This window comes from Poromitra crassiceps, assembly GCF_964638095.1.
Source record: "Poromitra crassiceps genome assembly, chromosome: 2".
NCBI classification, from domain to species: domain Eukaryota; kingdom Metazoa; phylum Chordata; class Actinopteri; order Beryciformes; family Melamphaidae; genus Poromitra; species Poromitra crassiceps.
The window spans coordinates 76,249,625-76,268,772 of record NC_139624.1 but is presented as its reverse complement, the minus strand read 5'-3'; the positions used below and the strand labels follow the sequence as shown (position 1 = coordinate 76,268,772).

Genomic DNA, 19,148 nt, shown 5'->3' with positions numbered 1-19,148 from the left:
GTCCATGCATGTACTCACACTAATAAAAAGGAAAAATAAATACCTAAATAGTTCAGTTAAGAAATATTGGCTGCGTTCCGATCTGCTAGTAGTTCCCAGCGAAGTGTACTGCACAGGGTATTCAGCCATATTACTTAACATGGCTAATACCCTGTGCAGTCCACTACGAAGGGGAACTACTCGCAGATCGGAACGCAGCCAAAGACTTGTTGACGCTAAGAAGAAGTTGATTCCCAGAGTTCAGTTACTCCAGGAATCACTTGTTGAGGATAGCCTTACTATTCAGACTCATGAATACATTGGAAAAAGAGAGAGAGAGAAAATTTAATTTTGTATGATCATTTAAAGTTTTGAAATTAATCTTCTGTTTTGATAGAGCTGACTTGACTTGTTACCTGCATTCTCTGTCTCCATCTTCACCATCTTGTACATCTGGAGGTGAAGTTTAGTCATAAAGACATTCAGCTCAATTTTCTGCTCCTGCTCCTCCTTCTCATTGGCTGTCACTCTGGAAACCAGGGCTGCCACTGCTGCTGCTTGTACTACAAGTATGGGAGCCATTCATTTCTCAACCACTCTCTTTTCTAAAATTACCAAATAATGCTTGTTTTGTAGTTACCAACCAGCGTTCTGTCTCTCAGTCTCTTCGACCTTGATCTTCTGGAGCTTTTTTTCACTAGCTGTCAGTCTGGAAGCCAGCACTGAAATAGCATGGAAGGATCAATGACTTACTGTATAATTAAAGCTATCTCTAAATATCTAATCAATACGATTTTTGAAATCTGAGACATAGCCGCTGCAAATGGTGGAAAATACAAAATGGCCCTGATAATAATGAAAAGCTATTAATTCACTAGGTATTGTTGCAACTAAATTGCAGTGTTTTCAAACACAGGTAAACAGCATGTGTTAAACGCTAAAAATAGGCCATTGACACTTTCAGATTGCCTTTACACCTCTGCACATGGAACCTGCCTTTTTTAACAGGTTCCATGAATTGTTTTTTTTTAATGTCGTTATTATCCTTTTTATTACTTCCTTGTTTTTGTATGTATGGAACTCTCTGCATCTATGTCTCCTGTGATTCTATGTGATTCTATGTGAGCACTTCTGCACCAAGTCAATTTCCAATCAACCATGTGTTGAAATGTCAAATAAAGTTCTATTCTATTCTATTCTATTCTATTCTATTCTACCTGTTACAGCTTTTTCCCCTCATTCCCCCTGAGCAGTTTGCTCACACAGCTGAGCAGTGTCAGGTCAGCCAGAATGAAACAGAAACTTCCTTTTAGAACTTTCAAAATAATGTCATTTAAATAAAAGGAATAGCCTTATTGAATGTAGGAGGAAAAAGGGTATTTCAATGAACGAAACCGCAAACCTTGTATCAAAAATACTTGTGATGTTAAGATTGCATATGGAGAGGAGGTACGGTGGTGCAGTGGTAAGCACTATCGCCTCACAGCTCGAAGGTCGGGGGTTCGATTTCCACCTGGGACGATGTGAACGCTGAAGGAATGCATGTCCTCGAGTGCCCACCGCCCGGGTGGGGTCGTCAAAAGGGCCTTTCTGTGTGGAGTTTGCATGTTCTCCCCGTGCCTCCCGGGGGTTTCCTTCATATAGGAACCCCCTTCACAAAAACATGCAATATCCTGGTTGCTAATGTGGTTCCTCCTCTGGTCGTTAAGGGCGCCTGGTCAGAGGGAGGGGAACTGGTTGGAATAGCGTGAACCTCCCACGTGCTATGTCCTACCGGTGAAGCTTCCTCTGTCAGGTGAAAAGAAGCGGCTGGCTGACTGCCCATGTCTCGGAGGAAGCATGGAGCCAGTCTCGGCTCTCCCCAGATCGGCAGAGGATGGAGTAGCAACCAGGATTGAGAAATCAAGTGAGCACTAATGGGGGATAAAATGGGATAAAAAATCGGGAAAAAAAATTCTTAAATAAAAAAAAAAGATTACATATGGAGTGAAACTGTCGCTGTAAAGCATTACTCAAAAACAAAATTTATATTAATCTTAAAGCAGCTACGAGCAACTTTTTCGATTGTTATTAAACAGTATAAATTTAATATCAATGCATCACATCTTACCTCTAATAGTCGACGAGACCAACGCAGAGTAGTCTCGCTTGAGCCCCGAGTGAATCGGCCAGTGTAGGCTGTCTGTGGCCAGGGAAGATCAGGAAGTGAAATGAAACGGTTTGCAGCAGCCACTTCGGCCATAACCACAAAATAACTTCCAAAAAACCTGTTAGAATATAACGAGAGATGTTCGCGAGAGTATGCGTGGCGTTCACATTGTTTATGTTATGTTGCTAGGCAGCGCAAACGGCGAGGCAGGCAGCTGCGTTTCACTTCCGGGTTTCACTTCCGCGTTTCACTTCCGGGTAGCCGGGCCGGCGGTAAGGAGAGAGAGAGAGAGAGCCCCCTGTTGACGCGAGTTTAGACAGACACAGACTTAATAATCATCCAAGGGAGCAATCTCCAATTCACACGGCTTTGGTCTCAACTACTATTATAGGTAAGATGTGATGCATCAATATTGTAATTATACTGTTTAATAACAATCGAAAAAGTTGCCCCTAGCTGCTTTAACGTTACAATAAGAGTTTTATTTTGAAAGCCCTAAAGCGGAAGACCTCCTTTAACATTCTGGAAACAGATCGTCTTTCATCCTAGGAGTGCTTTCTTTTTTTCTGTTGCCATATTGGGCCAATCTAAAAGGAGCTTGAGTGAGAGAGACATCACTTGTCCTCAGCCTGCTGCAAACAGTTCCTCTACACTTTATTGGCAAAGAGGCTGCTGAGAACACCATCTTCTCTGGCAAACACACACTAGGGACTACGTCTCTCAGCAGGTCATGCAAAGTCATGCCATGTGCTTGTCATGTGACTTTTCTTGTGCGTATTTATTTGTCAGAGTTACTTCCTGTTGCACCCATTACAAACTGATGATGGTGTTTTGATGTAAGTTTTTCATCCTGTGTTTTTTTTATCCTTCTATGACCTGGATGTTTCGAAAATGAACCTACACAGACATGAGTGGTAATTTTAGTTACTGTACCACATTAATGTTTAACTGCAGTGTGGTCTAAAGTGTGTGTTTATCAGGTATTTTACAATGGCTTTGATTGTGACTCAGCCAAACAGAACTGACGACTCAATTTCTTTTTTTTTATTAGGATTTTATGCCCGTTTCCTTTTCATTTACCTACACTCTACCTAAGTACTGATTAGATTAAGCTCACTCAGTTTAGTGTAAACAACATGTAAAACCTTTATGGCCCGTTCCTTTAAAACTGGGAGCGAAAGATTTCACTGTTCAGTGACCTCACACCCGAGTTGTCGACGTTCCATTAAAACTGTCGGGAGACCAGCCAGCGTTAGCTCTAGCCTAGCTCTACCCAGGCTAGCCATCGTTGGCAATAACAGTTGATAACAAGGCATTCCACGGTATTTTGCACATACAAACACTGCAGCAACATGTCCACACAGATAGAAGTTAGTGCTAAACAGTATTTACGTAAGGGTTAATGCACGACGAGGTGTACATTATCACTTTTTAAGGGACGACGCGAGAGGCGTGAACCGTCCGAGGCGAAGCCGAGGATGGTTGCCTCCGCGAAGTCCCTTAAAAAGTGATAATGTACACCTCGAAGTGCATTAACCCGCTTATACCATGGTCACTTGCCAACAAAACAATAAGACCAGTCATTTATATTTCCATGTGTAATAAATAAAGCAATCTAAATGGCTAAATGTCTGTTATTCATACTGTAAATCAGTCTTCCACGAAATAAAATAGTCCCTCTCACCTCCACCACCCTCCGTTTTAAAGCAGACTCAAACGCTAACTTTATCACAGGAATGCGGGTTTAACGATGTTTTGCGTTCTACATTAAATGAAGACATTACCGTTTGGCCACTTGCTTTATTTTGTATGATAGATACGTATTGGCCAAGTATATTAACATTTAAGAGCGAAGAGTTTCAGGAAGTGACGAGAATGGATTCAAGTGAAATGCAAAGAGGTTCTCTCTCTCTCTCTCTCTCTCTCTCTCTCTCTCTCTCTCTCTCAAAGGCCCGGCTCGCCCCCGAGGGAAATCCCCTCTTTCTCGCTGAGAAGAGCCTGGTGACGCGAGGTTATAAATCTCCAAAACGAAAATCAAAATTGTAAATAAGAGTTATTTTTGATAAACTGAGCACACAGGGGTGATTTAAATAGTTACTTTGACGACTCAATTTTTTTCTCAAGTTGCAAAAGTGTCATATTAACCCTTAACGGGGGTATAGAGCTCAAACAGCTCTCTTGATAACACTGATGAAACTATGGCGCATTGATATGAATGGTGAACAGACCATTTGGCTGAATGACTTTACCAACTGTACATTATCACTTTTTAATGGACACCCTGCAGCCAATCAGAATCGAGTATTCACCCAGACCATGGTATAATACGATTTAGATTTTAACTACTGTTGTTGCGCGGAGCAGCCATCTTTGATTTTTTTTTAGGTCGGGGCAGCTGAGGCTCCTCCGTGTTTGGGAGAGAAAATACGAGCACTGGTGACGTCACCGTTCAAGCTTCATGACCTTTGAACCGTCACATTCCCATTTCCCAGTTTTAAAGGAATGCCCCATTACTTCACCTGCGTTCTCTTTTTGCAGATCAGTCACTTTGTTGTTCTGGGTGTGCAGCTCATCCTTGGCGATCTTCAGCTCTACTCTCTGCTCCACCACCATATATCTCAGAGCTCTCAGCTCGGCCCACATATCACTGAGAGTTTGGAGGCTCGTCAGCCCCTCTCCCTCAAGTACACCTTCCACAACACCCTGGAAGGTGTGTGTCCTCACCCTTTTGTCTCCTTCAGCCCAGGTCCCAGGCAGACACAACAGCAGCACCAGCAGCACAGTGGTCCTCATTGTGAAAGCTCCCCTCAGCAGAAATACTTTTCAAAATTCAAATGAAATCGGATTTATTTATCACATATTTACTCCTGGCAAAAAAAAGTGTCAGAGCGACCGCAGGGATGTGTGTGCGCCAGTGGTGAAAGATAGCGGAGTTGACACAGGAGGCTGTCCCTGACCATGTAGGTCGATCAAATTATCCAGAGGTGTATTTGCATAGTTTTGGTGACTTTTAAGAGAATAATTTTATGAGATTTGTTTGGATAATAAAAAAATACATGCTTCTGTTTTGATTTATGTGGCCAGTTAGGGTCGCGGTGACAGAATCACTGTATGCTACTTCATCTGCATAAGTTAATTCAAACAAATAGCCCAAGGGGCTAATACACAAGTTAATGAGTCCAAGTGAACAACTGGGTTAGTCTAGAAAATGCTAAAGGCTTCAGTGGTTCTCAAAGTAGGGTCTGGGGACCCCCAGGGGTCCTTGAGGGGGTTCCAGGGGGTCCCCAGCAAAAAAGGGTAATAATTAATTTTCACTATAATTCCACATAAGTAACACTGACAGAATGCATGACTATATTGTTGATGGCTTTCATTCACTTTCTGTCATAAAACATCATCTTATCAGATGGGCGTCCGTGCTCCATGGTCTAATTTGTGTTAGTTTAGGGGTCCTTGACGTGCACAAGTTTGAGAACCACTGGCCTACAATTCCTACATCCAATGCTACACCCATTGCACAACAGTTACTAATTATATGCAAATACTCCAATTGTGTGTGTGTGTGTGTGTGCGTGTGCGTGCGCGTGCGTGCGCGCGTGTGTATGTGTGCGCGTGTATGTGTGCGTGTGTGTGAGAGAGTGAATAAGGGTGAGCTGTCGGCCACTCCTCCCGCACACTGTACTTGGATTAGCTGTGTTTGGAATGGTTCACTCACTATTCCCTATGTAGTGTTTATCATATAGTGAACTATTTAGGGAACGATCAAACCAGTTTCGGACACTACCTCACTCTTCTTCTCCTTTGGTAAACATGACAGCATTGCATTGTGGTATATGGGAGAAAATAGGGTACATTCTCTGTTCACTAGAAATTGCAGTGCATTGTGCTTATTTTATATTGGACTAATAGAGAGCTCCAGGGATGACGTATTTTTGTAGGCTGAATGCGGAAGTCCCGAACTTCCTGGTTCTTCACTGTTTCTGTCTATGGGATTTTTGAATGGGTTTTTGGCGCGATGCTTCAAATAATGTCTGTGGGCAACGCAAGTTTAATCAAACGCGAACCAAGGTTCAGCGGGATAATCTTCACACATGAGGACCACTTTCATGAGTTTTGAAGCGTAACTGCGAGCCCTAGAGGTAAAAAGCTTGTGCTAAGCTAATCCAGAACTACACACAGTGTCGCATAGGCGTCCACGCATTGATTGCGAGAGAAAGAATTTCCGCGTTCACTCGTGATGACGTATAATATCCGCGTCGACATTGTAGTCTCATTTAGCCGTTTGCTAGCTAGCCACCCTTTTAACGGCACATAAAAGCTTCAAAACTCATAAAAGTGGTCTTCATGTGTGAAGATGATGTTACTAAACACTGGTTCGCGTTTGATTAAGCCAGCGTTGCCCAGAGAGATTATTAGAAGCATCGCACCAAAAACCCATTCAAAACTCCCATAGGCGAAAACTGTGAAGAACCAGGGCTGTTAGCATCGATGATTTCCGGACTCGTTCCTGGAGCTCTCTATAGTGAATCAAATTAACAGTTGAGAATTCGGACACTAGTACAAAATGGCTACTATTTCTGTAATAGGGACCGATTTCGAACAGGGGTATAGTGTACGATTTGCACATACACTATCATACTACATTTGTGAAGAGATTCTAGTCACAGTTTTGCGGCAGCCATTTCAAAGCAGGAGTGTAAACTTACACAGTGCAATTTCTTCAATTGTTTTTGCTTCACTGAAAGGAAAAACAAAAAAACAAAGTGTGACCGGCCCGCCAATCATTTTGTTATCAGGATCCTGCATAATTATGAATGACAACTCCAGCAATCAAATAGTCTTATCCAATCAAATCTAAATTATTCTCCCTTCCTTCCTCAACTCGCCTTCATTAACTGTGTTCTGTTTATATTATCTGTAGAAGACAGTGAGCTGGCATGTCTGTGTGTTTGACTTTGTGTTTGTGCAAGCGTTTGTGTGCTTGTACCAGACAGAGTCAGTGTGTGTGTGTGTGTGTGTGTGTGTGTGTGTGTGTGTGTGTGTGTGGAGTCAATGACACTGCCATCACTGATAAGCTCGTCATCATTCAAAGCTGTTGCAGCAGGTGATGTAAAGCAGATGAGGGGGCAACAAGGTTACACTGTCTCTTTTCCATTACATTCAAGAGGTTATAGAGAGGGAAGGGATGGGGCACAGCGCTTCATAGTAATGACATCAGCCCAATATCCACTCCCTGTGCTGGAGCCACCATTCACTCTGAAATGGGTTTATCATTGAAGGAGCACATTCAAGTGGGTTTAGACCAAAATTTGGTTTGGTTGTTATTCTGCAAAAGCAGACATTATCCTCTAAGTATCATTTTCATTCATTATTCATTCACGTGGATGCTTGAAGCTTTAACACCGGTAAAGACTCACGTGGTTTGCGCTCTTAGCGCAACGAGATCTCGTAAACATTAATATTTTTAACAATGCACCAGGTTAGAGGGTTCCTTGTGCAATTTACGGCATATCCAAGCAAAATTGGTATTGTAACTGAAATATTGATAGGAAATCAGTGGGGATACCCAGCCCTAATTGGATGTCGTCATATTAACAAGCCTATTAACGTGTGTGTGTGTGTGTGTGTGTGTGTGTGTGTGTGTGTGTGTGTGTGTGTGTCTGTCTGTCAGGGGGTATTTAATTAGGATCGCCCCAAGCACACTACAGTGATCACCCCCCTCAGCAGATGGTCATCTTGACTGTTAGTTTCTCCGTTCACACACGCACACACAGAGTCACCCTGCTGATGGTGATTCATTAGAGTAGACCTCCCCCGCAGACATGAAAGCTCTGGTTTTCAAATGTATGCTGGGAAGAAACCCACAATAGCCGCTTTCACACAGGCCTTGAAAGCCGTAAAATGCACGGAAAATGAGATCCGCGCCTCCGATGTGAAAGTTGTGAACGCGGGTTGGTGGGTAATTGTTGTATGCCTTTCGTTCCGCCAGTGGACCTAGTCACAGCGGCGGGTTACCCTGCAACCCACCTCCACCTGAAAGCGTAGGAGCGGCAAGCCGGAACGGTGCGAATGGTCAGCTCATTCATAAAGAAAAATACAGGGGAAATCACCTCATGCAGCAAGAAAGGCATACGTGAAAGTAAAAAAAGGCGGCCAGGAGGAATGCTCCATGCCTATAAGTAGGTTAGGCTTTATACTCAAACGATGTTGACATTAGTAGGTAAAATTAACGGTTATAATAATAAGCTTCAGAGGACTATAGCTGTCTGTGGCAAGTTGGTCTGAGGATATTCCCTCTGGAACCAGCTCCAGAACTGCAATATGTCTAGCTAGCCAGTTGTGCATTCTCTTACAAAAACTACTAACGTTAGTCATGTGCATTTATAGCCTATACTATTCTCCCGACGACGAGTAACGTTATGCAGACTGCAGCTGGCTACTTCATGGGAATAATTTGCTTTACAAAAAACTGGAACCAAAAGATAAGAATTAGCCTTGTACCTAATAGGCTACATGATGGTGCATCTGTGATCCATAAAGTCGATCAGATGAATATTGAAAGCCTTGTTACCATGCTGCATGTGGACAACACTTTCGTGTTTTATCAGTTTGATCCTTAACGACCGCAGCTGCACGTCGTTGGCTGGCGTACATCGGCGATGTTTGGTTGTTGAATGAATTTGTTCATCATACAGTAGCCTAGGCTACACTAACCTACCCCCCCCCCCCCAAGGACCTGGGACGGACCGGGGTTCGAACCCGGAACCTTCTTGCTGTGAGGCAACAGTGTTAACCACCGAGCCACCGTGCCGTACCGTCCCTTAATGTGCATGTGTATCGACATGCATGCAGATCCATGAGTACAGCGCTCGGCTGAGAGCGTTTTGCACGTGATCGCACCTTGAACTGTCACTACAGAGTCTTCACTATCGACAGGTTACGTCACACAGCCAGAGAAGAACTGAGCTGAGCCGCATTGAAAAGAGCAACACCACAGCTGATGGTCACATGACCCGAGAGTAGAGATAGGAGGCGGGACAAAACAGGAGAAAGATCAACAATAGTATCAGAAGAACAACCACAAACAGCAAAGAAATACAGAGGAAAAACTGAAGGCAGGGATGTAAAAGAAAGGCAGAGAGAGAGGAGATAGAGAGAGAGAGAAGGAGAGAGGCAGGGAGGGAGAGAGAGAGAGAGAGAGAGGCAGGGAGAGAGAGACGAGAGAGAGGCAGGGAGAGAGAGAGAGAGGAGATAGGCAGGGAGGGAGAGAGAGAGAGACAGGGAGAGAGAGAGGCAGGGAGAGAGAGAGAAGGAGATAGGCAGGGAGGGAGAGAGAGAGAGAAGGAAGGATGAATAGAGATTGGTGTCAGTGAGAGGTGATGTATAGAGGAGAAGGTGATGAGAGTGAGCCGGCTTCTCCCTGGGCTCTGCTAGTAATGTCCCTTTCCCAAACATCACTCATATTTAATGGAGCACAGCTACAAGGAGAGACCCTCATAGAGAGAGAGCACGAAACTTACACGCGCGCGCACACACACACACACGCACGCACGCACGCACGCACGCACGCGCACACACACACACACAGACAGAGACACACACACACACTAGAGCTGGGCTCGGGCTGAATTTTCCTTGCCGAACCCGACCGAGCCTGTCACATTATTAGCCGAGCCCGGCCCGACACCGACAGGTGTCAATTGATAATCTGTCCGAGCCCGGCCCGAACCCCCTCCCTGATTCCCTCCCCCCCCCCCCCCCCCCCCCCGGAGCGCAGCGAGCGACAGCAAATAGCGACCAGCCTAACAGCCCTATATAATCCCAAACCAAAATCAGTCCTCGTAATTCAAAGCAGTCAATGATTAATACGTAATGTACAAAGCAAAGCACCAAACAGCCTAATTCGTGCGTGCCGTGCACTCACTGCCCCCACACAGTCCCACATCGCTGAAAGAAGTACTGCACGGTGTCGGCGACACCAGCGCTGAGCCGACACGCAGCTGACTCCGGGCAGAGCAGAGTGCGTCTGGGCGTGTTTCATTCGATGCCTTCAGGTGCTTTCATTAACGTAGTAAATTAGCTCAGGGGCTGATGATAGATATTATTTGAAAGCAAAAACAAGTGACTGATTACGTGACCGAGCCCGCCCCGAACCCGAACCCGAACGTGACTTCAATGTTTCTGTCCGAACCCGGACCGTAAGTCGGGCCGGGCTCGGGTTCCGAGGCCGACGGGCCGGGTAGCCCTGCTCTAACACACACACACACACACACACACACACACACACACACACACACACACACACACACAGACAGACAGACACACACACACACACACACACACACACACACACACACACAGAGCACACAAAGCTTCCATGCACAGATAGAGAACACACACGCGCACGCACACACACACACACACACACACACACACACACACACACACACACACACACACACACACAGACAGACAGAGACACACACACACACACACACACACACACACACACACAGAGCACACAAAGCTTCCATGCACAGATAGAGAACACACACGCGCGCACACACACACACACACACACACACACACACACACACACACACACACACAGGCACTCAGATGCAAACAAGATTCTTCCACAGTTAATGAAGTTGAGACATGGGGGCTTTGGGAGTGGAAGCTACTCTGCTGCTCTCAGCTTGGAAAAGGCTGTAGCGATGGAGAGAGAGAAAGAGAACACACGGGAAGAAATGAAGCTGAGAGGGGTCGATGATCCCCAGCTGAGCATTTCTCCTCACTGTCTGGATCCACATTTGCCAGGCAGGCTGGCAGAGATGGAGGCATAAGAGAAATAAAAACATACAAAAAGATCAACAGGAGTGCAATCACTGTTCAGGGAAAAAATAGATGCATGAAAAGGTATAAAGCAAACAGGGAGACAGACAGCCAGACATGACGAACTTTGCTTGCCACCACCCACAGGCTCACCCATGATGAGTCACCCATCGTTGAAATCCTTGAAATTAGCACTAACTGCCATCCAATTTCCAGCACATTTTGTCCATGTCTGGTAAATAAATGTCTATTCTAGCTTTTCGCAATCAGTCTTTCATTCTTTTCAGTTCTGATGCAGTAAGTACTTTAAGTACAAAGACACTAATTGGCAGAGTCTGGTCTGAACTAGAGATGCACTGATTGATCGGCACATGACCGGAAATGGCCGATTTTCAGCTGATCGGCCATGACCTGTGACCTGCGCCGGTCAGTCTACATATCCGATTCTGTGTGCCGGTCGGCTCCCCCCCTTTTGTGCGCGCACCCCACAGCATCGAGACAGACTGATACATACAAGTGTCAGTCAAATTATTGGAGTCACATTTTAAGTACTTATTTTCCAGGAGTCGGTCCAACTCAAGCATGGTACTTGCTAAAGAGCATTACTCTTCCGCAGCATAGCAGGACTTGAATGCCTGATACCAAGTATCAAAGATATTAAAGACAATGTTGTGTGTCGGTGTTTTTTGTTTTTTTGTTTTTTTAGACAAATGACAAGACAAACGGGCTCAGACACAGGAAATGAAAACAAAAACAAAACAAAAACAAAAATACATGTGCTACCAGCCACACAAAGTGTCCATGTGTTTACAAGAGACGTGGTCGGTGTGTTTTCTGATGACTTTTCTATTGCCTCGCCTCTAGGTTCGAGCCTCAACGACGGCCAGTGGCACGCGGTACGTTTCATGGCCAAGGAGAACTTTGCTATGCTGACGCTAGACGGTGATGAGGCATCCGCGGTGCGCAGCACCTCGCCCATCACCATCACCACGGGAGGAACCTATCACCTGGGAGGTAAGGGCAATGTGAAGCAAACACACCCTATATCACCTCATCATTAAGAGGTGTAGGACAAGTCACACCCCTCCCCACCACAACTACCATTCATCTACAGGTAGGGGGCAGTGGTAGCCAACCTTTTCCACCTCAGGGCCTACTTGAAAATCTCAAAACTTTTTGCAGCCCGTGAGAAAATACAGACGCCAAACAATTAAGGTGACCAGATCCCAGCAAACCAAATGTGGGACAAAGAGTATGTTTGTGTGGGACAATGTGGGACATGTTACCGATGCTTCGAGGTCTAAAATTTAGATATACTGTAGTGCATCAAATTGCAATGCAAAAATGAAATCTCAACATATCAAACTGTCTAGGGTTGCATTTTGTTATGAGACACATAAAAATGACTTTTGCAAAGTTTTGGGAAAATTGATTGAGATTTAGGAACACACACAGCATGTGAAAAATACGAAAATCTGCCTTTTTGGGTCAAGGCAAATTTTAGACATGCATAGAACAACATTTTGAATAGAACAAGATGTATTTGTTTTTTAACAGAACATTTGAATTTGAATAGAACATTTATTTATTTGAGAACATAGAAGCAACCTAGAAGCGAGAACATTGAAGCAACCATTGAACCATTGAACCATTGAAGCATCTCGCCTGTCAGGTCTTAGAGTCCTAATCCTGGTCCAGCTTGCGCTTGCAGCTGCGCAGTTTTGGCTGTTTAGAGCGGTCATGCTCCACTGCCTGCAGTACATTCTGCAGATACTCCTCTCCCCTGGCTGCTGCCACGAAGTCTGATGTGAGTTTGACGCCACGCTCGGCGCAGTCATTCACAACATTGATGGCACGTACATTCACCGCACCCATCTGGAATTCCGCACTGGTAGCCCAATCCTCTACATCAAGCGAAAGAAACGCTGGATCAATGTGCAGCTGATACATGCCGAACCAGCAGTCTGGGTTGGCGAGGTCGGCCAAGCTGGTGGTCGGCGAGAGGGTTGGGAACTTCGGCTTGCCGAAACCAGTGGCAAAGCGGAGCTGTGGGGCTCGCATTGGAACATCAGCCGGCTTGTGCTCTAAGATGGCATTTGCAAGTGCGCGCCGCTCGCCAACTGGCACCTTGGTGCTGAAGAGTGCCAGGGGCAGCATCTCGCCTGTCAGGTACCATAGGTGCCGCTCCAGCGCCTTAATTGCTGATGCTGCGATGCCCTCGTCAACAGACTTGTAAGCATACAGGTGGCGGTAGAGTGTGAGATCATTCCATGCTGCATCTACGGCCGTGTCGCAGGTCAGCCACCACGTTGCGTAGATGTGCATGATAAAGTTGGCAAACACCCCGAATCTTTAGCACCTGCTGCTGCGTGGTGATGGTGCCCTGAAGAAGCAATGCAATGTGCTGCTCCATCATTTGAGTGTGTAGAGCAGCTTGGCCATCCATCGCGCCTTGTGCAGTGCTCCCGGCCGTTGGAAGGTAACTGGAGTGTGCGCTGGACCGTCTGTACCCAGATACACACGACACAGCTGCACGAACTCACGGTAGTCACCTCGCTTGTAGTCAAGCACTCCTGCAGCACACTCAATTAATTCACCACGCAACTTGACCAGGAACAGTGGTTCAGCGTCATCTGGAATGTAGTGGGACAATGGGTCGCTGTCCTTGTGTGGCACCAGGTTCCAGTTATCCCGCAGATGTGTAAACAATGTAACCTCTGGCGAGCGTGACGTCTCCACCTTGAGGTCAGTGAAAATGAGGCTGAGGAGCACCTCGCCGATGTGGTGCCGACACCCAGACCAGAGCAGTGGTCGACCCATTGAGAGCTGAATGGCGATGCAGGCTGCCGTGAGATGGCCAGTGTTTGATGCGGTGGTGTCAAATGCCATGTTGACAACCTGGTCAGCGCAGCACCACTCCTGCAGCAGCTTGAACATCAGCCGGGTGATGATCGTTCCACATCCTTCGTCTGTCCCCTTCATGAAGGCTGGCACACCGAGCAGTTTGAGCCGCTCCGCATCTCCGACCACCACTGTCAGACGCTCCTCTAACTGGCGTACATTGTTGAGCATCGGCGTCAACTTACTTACAACTTACTTGTCCCAGTGTAGGGTGCACATGGGAGGTGGTGTCATCATCATCATCATCATCAACCTTTATTTAAACAGGCAAGTTAATTAAGAACAAATTCTTATTTTCAATAACGGCCTGGTGGGAGGAAAAAAAAAAAAAAAACTCCTGAGGGGAAAGGGGTTGGGGGGAAAATAAAAGCATAAAAGTTACACAGAGATAGGACAAGAAACAATTAGATTCAACAGAGAACACAAGCAGGTCATCACAGACAATAGACAGAACAGACAGAACAGTACACATACTATATGTATACATTTAACCTGTGTGCTGGCATAGTATGCCAGCACACAGGACGGCAACAATATCTACATTTTAAGAGAGGAAGTAGCCAACAGTGAATACAAGAACAAGGGAATCAGAGAAAAGGGGCAACATGGACAACATCATGAGGAGCAACGACAAGTGTGTGCCATAGTGTTGGTAATTAGGTCATTGAAGGAACGGATGGAGACAAAGCTCTCCATCTTCAGGTTTTTTTTGTAATTTGTTCCAGTCATCGGCTGCAGCAAACTGGAAGGAGGAGCGACCCAGAGATGTGTGAGCTTTGGGGACCTTCAGAAGAATGTGAGATGCAGTGCGGGTGCTGTAAGTGGGAGTTGAGTGTTCCAATAGGTGTGTAAGATAGGGGGGAGTGAGGCCTAGGAGTGATTTGTAAACCAGGGTAAGCCAGTGTATCTTGCGCCTGGATTCAAGGGGAGGCCAGTTTACCATGGAGTACAGTGTGCAGTGATGTGTTCTGTAAGGGGCATTGGTGGCAAAACGGATGGCAGAGTGATATAGGACATCGAGGTGATCGAGAGCTCCCTTGGCAGCCGACCTGTAGATCACATCTCCATAATCAAATAGAGGGAGGACCGTCATCTGGACCAGGGTGAGTTTGGCCGAGGCAGTGAAAGAGGAACGGTTCCTGTACACTAGGAAGCCCAGCCTGGATTTGACCTTGGCCTGGATCTTCGTCAGATGTTCTGAGAAGGACAAAGTGCTGTCAATCCAGACCCCCAGATATTTATAGGAGGTGTCTGACTCCAGCTCTCGGCCATCGGAGGATGTGATTGTACCAGGTGGGGAGACATTCCTTCTGCCGAGCCACATGACCTTAGTCTTACTGGTGTTGAGAACCAGACCCAGGGCAGAGAAGCCTGCCTGAATTAGCTGGAAGCTCTCCTGCAGAGTGTCCACTGCTCGTGCCGTTCCTCACTGATTGCCTCCACCACGTGGCGGCGTGCTCGGTCTGCTGTCGCGTAGGATGTAGAGACCTTTGCCGAATTACCACCTGACTCCTTGATCAGGCCGCGCGTGAAGGCAGCCTGCTGCATTGGTGTTTTTTGGAAGATAATAAAATTGTGAAGGTGAATTCTTTGCCACATGGCTTGCTGCTTCTTCTTTTTTAAACCAAACATTGAAACCTAAGCCCAAAGTGATGGAACCAGAGAATGGCATAAAATGAACCAATTTATCATGGCTCCCAATGAGTGCCAGTTGCCGAAAAAGCTGATGTGCCGTTTCACCCCTAGATCACCACGTATTGCAAAAATATTTTGCATGTATTGTTTTTCCATGGATGGTAACACTTTTAGCACCCAGACAGATCAATATTCTGAAAATGTGTATTTTGATGCACCCTAATGTCTGTCTAATTTACAAAAAATAAACATTTCTATTCTCCCCTCTCTATGCTTTGCCCTCTGGTTGATTCAGTAGCACACAATGTCTGCAAATAAAAACGTAACAAATATATTTTATTTGAAAGCAACTTTCCCAACTCCCACACTAGGTAAATACATAGAGGGAAGCTTAAGTTTCACAGTGCTTCTTCTTCTCCAACACATCTGACTAAAATGTGTAGGCTACAATAAAGAGAACAGACAGGAAGCTGTTATATGGCTTCTGTTCAGATATGGCACATGGCATGTTTGTGCCTTCCAAACACCATAACATTAAAGTCAGTCAAACTTTTCTAGTAGAACAATATGAACCAGGGTTTCCTCTGCATTTAGTAGCGGCGGCGCACCGCTGTTAAATCCTGGCCACCGCTGCTTCAAAATAAGAGAACATAATTACTTGTTCATCTAAACAAAACATTAACTAATGTTACAATAAGAGCACAGCTTAGAATAGAATTTATAAATGCCCATTGCAATATAGCAGCATTGTAGTAGGCTAGTCAAGACTAAATCTCAAGGACTGGATGCTGTTGAGAAACCTCCACGGACCACCAGAGGGCTGTGTTCCACACAGGGGCGTAGGAAGAAATTCAATTATGGGTGGGCCTGGATAAAATTGGGTGGGCCTAGATAAAATTGGTGGGGCAATTGCATGACGAAATTTTGCGCGCAAAGCACGCAAAATTCCTAGATGTCATGAAGTTGTCATGCATTAGACTCTGGAGATGATGTGCCCTGCGTTTTTAAGCTACAAAACCATTAGCTAGCAAGGCAGCAGCAAGTTTGCCTCTAGAAAACAACCAATTAAAAAAAAAAAAAAAAATTGGGGTGGGCCAGGGCAAGAAGTGAGTGGGCCTGTGCCTACCCAGGCCCACCCGTAGATACGCCCCTGGTTCCACAGGTTGGGAATCACTGATCTCTGCGGCAAACAATACACTAAGAACCGCCCATCTAGCCATCTAACCCATCTAGGAGGTGAAAATGTAAAAAAAAGAAAAAGAAAGTCTAAGGTGCCGTGCACATTGGACCTGTGTTTTTCACACACACAAAAAAACATCTACAGTGGTCCCTCTTCCTAAAGTCCCACGTCCATCCTCTCCTAATGACTACAGGCCCATTTCCCTTACCTCTCTGGTAATTAAATCCCTGGAGAAGATTATTAAAACCCACATTTACGACGAGTGTAAACAGGTTCTGGACCCACTACAATTCTCTTATCGTCCTGCAAGAGGTACAGATGATGCCATTACAACGCTTTTAAACTTTCTGTACATGCATCTGGAGGGCTGTAAAACACATGCACCAGTCCTCTTTGCAGATTTCTCCTCTGCATTCAGTACCATCCACCCACTGATACTGGCTGACAGATTGAAGGAACGTTTCTACATGGACGCAAAATTAATTGCATGGATTCTGAGTTTTCTTATAGGCAGATCGCAGAGGGTAAGAGTGGGAAGTACCAGGTCAGAGGTGCGTTATACCTCTATTGGCACACCACAGGGCAGCGTGCTGTCAACCTTTTTATATATTTTATACACAGATTGTTGTCGTAGCAGTTACCCTGGACAGTACATAATTAAATTTGCGGATGATACCGCCGTGGTCAGCCTACTGGGACACGATGAAGTTGAACATGGCCCAGTTCTAAATTACTTTGTCAAATGGTGTGAGGCCTCACATTTGACTCTGAACATAGCCAAGACTAAAGACGAGACCCTCCACTATCCACCCCATCCATGATCAAAGGAGAGGAGATTGAGGTGGTGACAGAATATAAATATCTTGGTCTTATTATAGATCACAAATTATCTTGGGACCAATGCGTGGATGCTATCTTTAAGAAGGGCCAACAGCGCTTGTATTTCCTTAGGAAATTGAGCTTTTTTAACGTTGATAACAAAATTCTTACTCTTTTTTTATAAGTCTTTTATTGAGAGTATTCTTTGTTATTGTATTGTATGCTGGTATGGACATTCCAAAGTTACTCACAAAACTAAATTGGGAAAGATTGTTAAGATCTGTGGAAAAATCATGGGGCAACGGCAGGCCGACCTGTACCACCTGTACTTGACTAGGCTGACCGTGAAGGCAGACAAGGTCTGCTCGGACAAAACCCATCCACTGTCAGCAGAGTTTCAGCTACTCCCTTCTGGTTGGAGGTAGACATACCCCAAGATCAGAACCAACAGAGCGAAACATTCATTTATCCCCATGTCAATCATCCAGCTAAATAAGATGTGAGATTCAGGGAATCTGAAGTTTTTATTTGTTGTTTTATTGTTATCAGATATGCACTTTAAATATGCAGGGCTGCTAACACGTGCACTTTAATACACAGTATCATTGCGTATTTTTGTAGCATTTTTGACCACTACAGATGATTTTATGATTTTTATGAGTTGTGTATGTTATTTTAATGTGCCTGTGTCCTCATGTACTGTGCTGTACAACAAATTGCCTCATTGGAGGACATTAACGTTGTCTACTACTACTACCACATCAGAACGCTTTGGAAAGGTTGAAGATCCCCCTCGCAGGAGAAGAGGTAGGAGAGGAGTGACGTTGACGAGCAGCGTGCTTTTCCTCCAAATGTTGAACTTTTTTCAGCTTGAGACGCCCAGAGCGCTCCGCCAAAAAACACTAGCCACCAAGAGTGCTTAAATGCCAGGTGCGCTCCTTGAAAGAGGAGAGCTCCTACATGTAGCGTGTCCTTAGAGAATGAATTGCAGAAAGATGCTGGCTTCTCAAAAACACAGGTCCAATGTGCACGGCACCTATGTCTTTCTGGCCCTCTTGTTTTTTTTCTTGAAAATTCTGCCAGATATTTCTTGAAATTCATATCCAATTTTTCTGGATGTTTTCACTTATTTTTTCACTTTATTTATTGTAGCTGTTTACGTGGCCTTTTATTCCATAAGAAAGTTAAATGAGCCCAGGAACCATGAAAGCTGTGATGAAATGCATGTCCATTGATCCGGTTTTACTTGAGAGTACTTGTTTCACTCTCCTGAAAGGTTGACTTTTTGAAGGTGCAGGTTTCATCCAACAGCAGCTGACAAATAATTCCTACAAAAAGTTATTATATACATGATATACTGTATACTTTAGGCCAAAAGGACTACAATTTCAACTCTGCTGTAGTAGCAGAGGAGGTATGGGCCCTGTGTGTGTGTGTGTGTGTGTGTGTGTGTGTGTGTGTGTGTGTGTGTGTGTGTGTGTGTGTGTGTGTGTGTGTGTGTGTGTGTGTGTGTGTGTGTGTGTGTGTGCCATTAGTAGGATAAATAATATGTCTGCAGATCATTTGTCTCAGTAGAAATTAGGGGTGTCACGATACACTCAGTTCACGATACGATACGTATCACGATACTGGGTTCACGATAACGATACG

At 45.1% G+C, this 19,148-nt stretch overlaps 1 protein-coding gene across 1 annotated transcript in view; it reads left to right on the top strand.

Annotated features, from left to right (window-relative positions):
• Window positions 1-19,148, top strand: part of LOC310796483 (contactin-associated protein-like 2) — a gene marked incomplete at both ends in the record, with an annotated part of 775,066 nt that overhangs the window by 417,694 nt on the left and 338,224 nt on the right. Inside the window, one exon of the mRNA XM_083658673.1 lies at window positions 11,828-11,977. Coding sequence (XP_083514799.1) covers window positions 11,828-11,977 — 150 coding nt within the window. The remainder of the gene's footprint in view (window positions 1-11,827; window positions 11,978-19,148) is intronic.